Source organism: Panicum virgatum, chromosome 9N, assembly GCF_016808335.1.
Source record: "Panicum virgatum strain AP13 chromosome 9N, P.virgatum_v5, whole genome shotgun sequence".
In the NCBI taxonomy this organism is placed as follows: Eukaryota; Viridiplantae; Streptophyta; class Magnoliopsida; order Poales; family Poaceae; genus Panicum; species Panicum virgatum.
The window spans coordinates 488962-492450 of NC_053153.1; the positions used below are offsets into that span (position 1 = coordinate 488962).

Sequence of the window (3489 nt, forward strand, 5' to 3'; positions counted from 1 at the left end):
CCTTGGGAACTTTCATTTCTGGATTAGCAGTTCTGAAAGTGTGTTTACTTTAATCTGCTGCTACTAGGAATGGATAATGAATTTCTGCTTTTCTTGTGATATTTGTCGAATCAAAATGGTCGACTTCAATCCAACTGTCTGAATGAAAACGCACATATAGAGAGTATGCACACGGAGTACTTACTAGTACATGACATGCTGGAAACTGTCAGCTTTTTTGGAATCAAAAGAATTGCACTGCTATGTCTGAAATATTTCTCTCTCTTTTTTTTTGTGTTGGTTAAGCGGGCAATTAGGCAGGGCTACCTTCCAGTTTGGCATGCAGATGCAGTCTCTGTCTCTGTCTAGGAAAAAGGCCCGGCCGGACTCATCATCCCCTCCAAACCAAGTACTGTGGATGGGCAGCACCGCAGCTGGGTTGCTCTGCTCTGCTCTCGCTCTTCCCCGCCGGTATAAAAAGGCAGGCAGCGCAGCGGCCGGGGGGAGAGAGAGCAGAGCAGCAGCAGACGATTCTCGGAATCCCCAAACAAAACAAAACAAACCAAGCAATCAAGAAGCACAGCAGCATGGTTGAGGTTGAGGCTGCGCATCAGCAGCCGCCGCCGGCTCTCGTCTTCGACGCCGCCCGCCTGAGCGGCCAGGCCGACATCCCGCAGCAGTTCCTCTGGCCGGCCGACGAGAGCCCCACCCCGGACGCCGCCGAGGAGCTGCCCGTGCCGCTCATCGACCTGTCCGGCGGCGCCGCCGACGCTGAGGTGGTCCGGCAGGTGGGCGAGGCCTGCCAGCTGCACGGCTTCTTCCAGGTGGTGAACCACGGCATCGACCCGGCGCTGCTGGCGGAGGCCCACCGCTTCACGGACGCCTTCTTCACGCTGCCCCTCGCCGAGAAGCAGCGCGCGCAGCGCCGCCAGGGCGAGAGCTGCGGCTACGCCAGCAGCTTCACGGGCCGCTTCGCCTCCAAGCTGCCCTGGAAGGAGACGCTCTCGCTCCGCTACTGCTCCGCCTCCGCCTCCGCGGCGGCCGACGGCGGCGTGGCCGCCTACCTGGTGGAGAAGCTGGGCGAGGAGTACCGGCGCCACGGCGAGGTGTACGGGCGCTACTGCTCGGAGATGAGCCGGCTCTCGCTGGAGATCATGGAGGTGCTGGGGGCCAGCCTCGGCGTGGGGCGCGCCCACTTCCGGCGCTTCTTCGAGGGGAACGACTCCATCATGCGCCTCAACTACTACCCGCCGTGCCAGCGCCCCTACGAGACGCTCGGCACCGGCCCGCATTGCGACCCCACCTCGCTCACCATCCTCCACCAGGACGACGTCGGCGGCCTCCAGGTCTGCGCCGCCGGCCGCTGGCGCTCCATCCGGCCCCACGCCGGCGCCCTGGTCGTGAACATCGGCGACACCTTCATGGCGCTCTCCAACGGCCGCTACAGGAGCTGCCTGCACCGCGCCGTCGTCAACAGCCGCGTGGCGCGGCGCTCGCTGGCCTTCTTCCTCTGCCCGGAGATGGACAAGGTGGTGCGGCCGCCGGGGGAGCTGGTGGACGCGCGCAACCCGCGGGCGTACCCGGACTTCACGTGGCGGGCGCTGCTGGACTTCACCATGAGGCACTACAGGGCGGACATGAGGACGCTCGAGGCATTCTCCAGCTGGATCGTCCGCCATGGCCACCATGCACCACCTCTCAATCTCTGAATGCTCATATCCTATATCTGGATGGGGATTTGCATTGCCATTGCTCTGCTCTGCTCCTGTAGTCATCCATCGGAATTCATCAAGATGCATGTAGGTTGAGTTATTAATTAGATGCCTGCTGATGAGCTAGGTAGTACTATATATATACATGCATGTATGTATGTATGTATGTATGTATGTATCATGTATGTAGTGCGACATCAAGAACAAGAACAGCAAGGAAGAAGATGATGCCTGCTGAATCAGAGATTGGATGGATCGTCGACCAAAGCCTATATATCTAGGCAATGCAAATTGAGATATATGAAATCAAATCAAGTTTGATTATTATTCTTGCTTCCAATTATATTATTATTATATATTATATGTGTATTGTTTGTTGTTAATTAACCAACAAGAAATTAAGCTAATACATATATACATGCCGGTAATAAAAAAATAAATAAACTAAAAAGCACCCTGCTTTTATTTGGCTGCGGATGGATCCATCCTATCACCTTTGTTTTGTGGTGTCGTGCTCTCGTCCTTTGATTTGGAACTAAGCATGGTCCGTATTTCTGTTTTGGCGTATGTTGCTCTGTTCTTGACTTTTCCTTTGGCCCATCCACTGCTGTACCTGCAGCTGATTCATATATATGTAGTAGGTAGCTAGGGCACCACACCTGCAGCATGATACATACATAGGTCACGTTTAGTTTTCAAAAAATTTCAAGATTTTTTGTCACATCGAATTTTCAGATACATGCATGAAGCATTAAATGCAGTCGAAAAAAATAACCAACTACACAGTTCAATTGGAAATAACGAGATGAATCTTTTAAGTCTAATCAATCTATAATTAGACATTAATTATCAAATAACAACGAAAGTGCTACAGTACCCGAATCCAAAAAATTTCATGAACTAAACACACCCATACATATATACATGGCCCTTAATTGTTGGTTACGTTGCCGTAGCGTCACAACAGCTCTAGTAGCTACATGGAGTATATACTTGCTCTCGTCCACCGAGTATATATCGTACGTACTAGTAGATAGCTTACACTAGTTACTGCCACTGGGATTGCATACCAAAGTGAGATTACCAATATTATTAATTATATATCATAAAGCAGCAGACAGTCGAGCGAGAATTAACAGACCTACCAAATTAAAAAAGAGGCAAACAAGCAAGTGGTGAGATTCTCTCTCTGTGTACTCTCCCTCTCTCTCACACACATAGATAGTGTTGGGCACCATGATTAGGCGCACCCTAATTAGGGGACTAAAATCACCCTAAAAACGCAAACACATGTTAGGCAACCGGGCCCATGAAGGCCTACAGCCTCCTTCCAATCTGGAAGAAAGGAAATGACTCAAAGAAGCCCAATACGTGGCCCACGTACACAGTGCGGCCCATCCGCATCCCCTCGAACCCGTGGGGCGATCTCCGCCTCGCTCGAGGCCACCCCTCGACAGGAAGGACAAACGGCTCTTCCGCTCACCCGCCCGCCATACGGAGGCATTAAACACCAACCACTCCTCCACAGCGCCCGGGTCAGACAGCGTCAGGCCGCCATTCCCCACAGTGGCTGTGACCAGAGTCTTGTTCCCCAAACGCTCTTCTGAGCCCCGATATTGGCACTCGCCTCAATCAACTCCTCTAGCAAAGACTTGGGAGTTTCCCTCCCTCTCTCGCCTCGCTTGTACCCCCTACTACAGGCACCCCCGGTGTAAGATAGTACAGTGCTCTCGCACACCCCATTGCTGGACGTACGGCCCCACGGTCGGAACCAGGATAAACCCGTGCATTACTGTGT

At 52.8% G+C, this 3489-nt stretch overlaps 1 protein-coding gene across 1 annotated transcript; it reads left to right on the forward strand.

Moving 5' to 3' along the window:
- Positions 1-383: 383 nt before the first annotated feature.
- LOC120687411 (gibberellin 20 oxidase 1-D-like) lies at positions 384-2020 on the forward strand. The gene has a single exon (XM_039969404.1). The coding sequence runs from the start codon at positions 567-569 to the stop codon at positions 1686-1688; it is 1122 nt and encodes a 373-aa protein (XP_039825338.1). The 5' UTR covers positions 384-566; the 3' UTR covers positions 1689-2020.
- Positions 2021-3489: the final 1469 nt, after the last annotated feature.

Excerpts from the sequence above, each read along its gene's own strand:
- LOC120687411 (XM_039969404.1), top strand. The coding sequence starts at position 567 with ATGGTTGAGGTTGAGGCTGCGCATCAGCAGCCGCCGCCGGCTCTCGTC.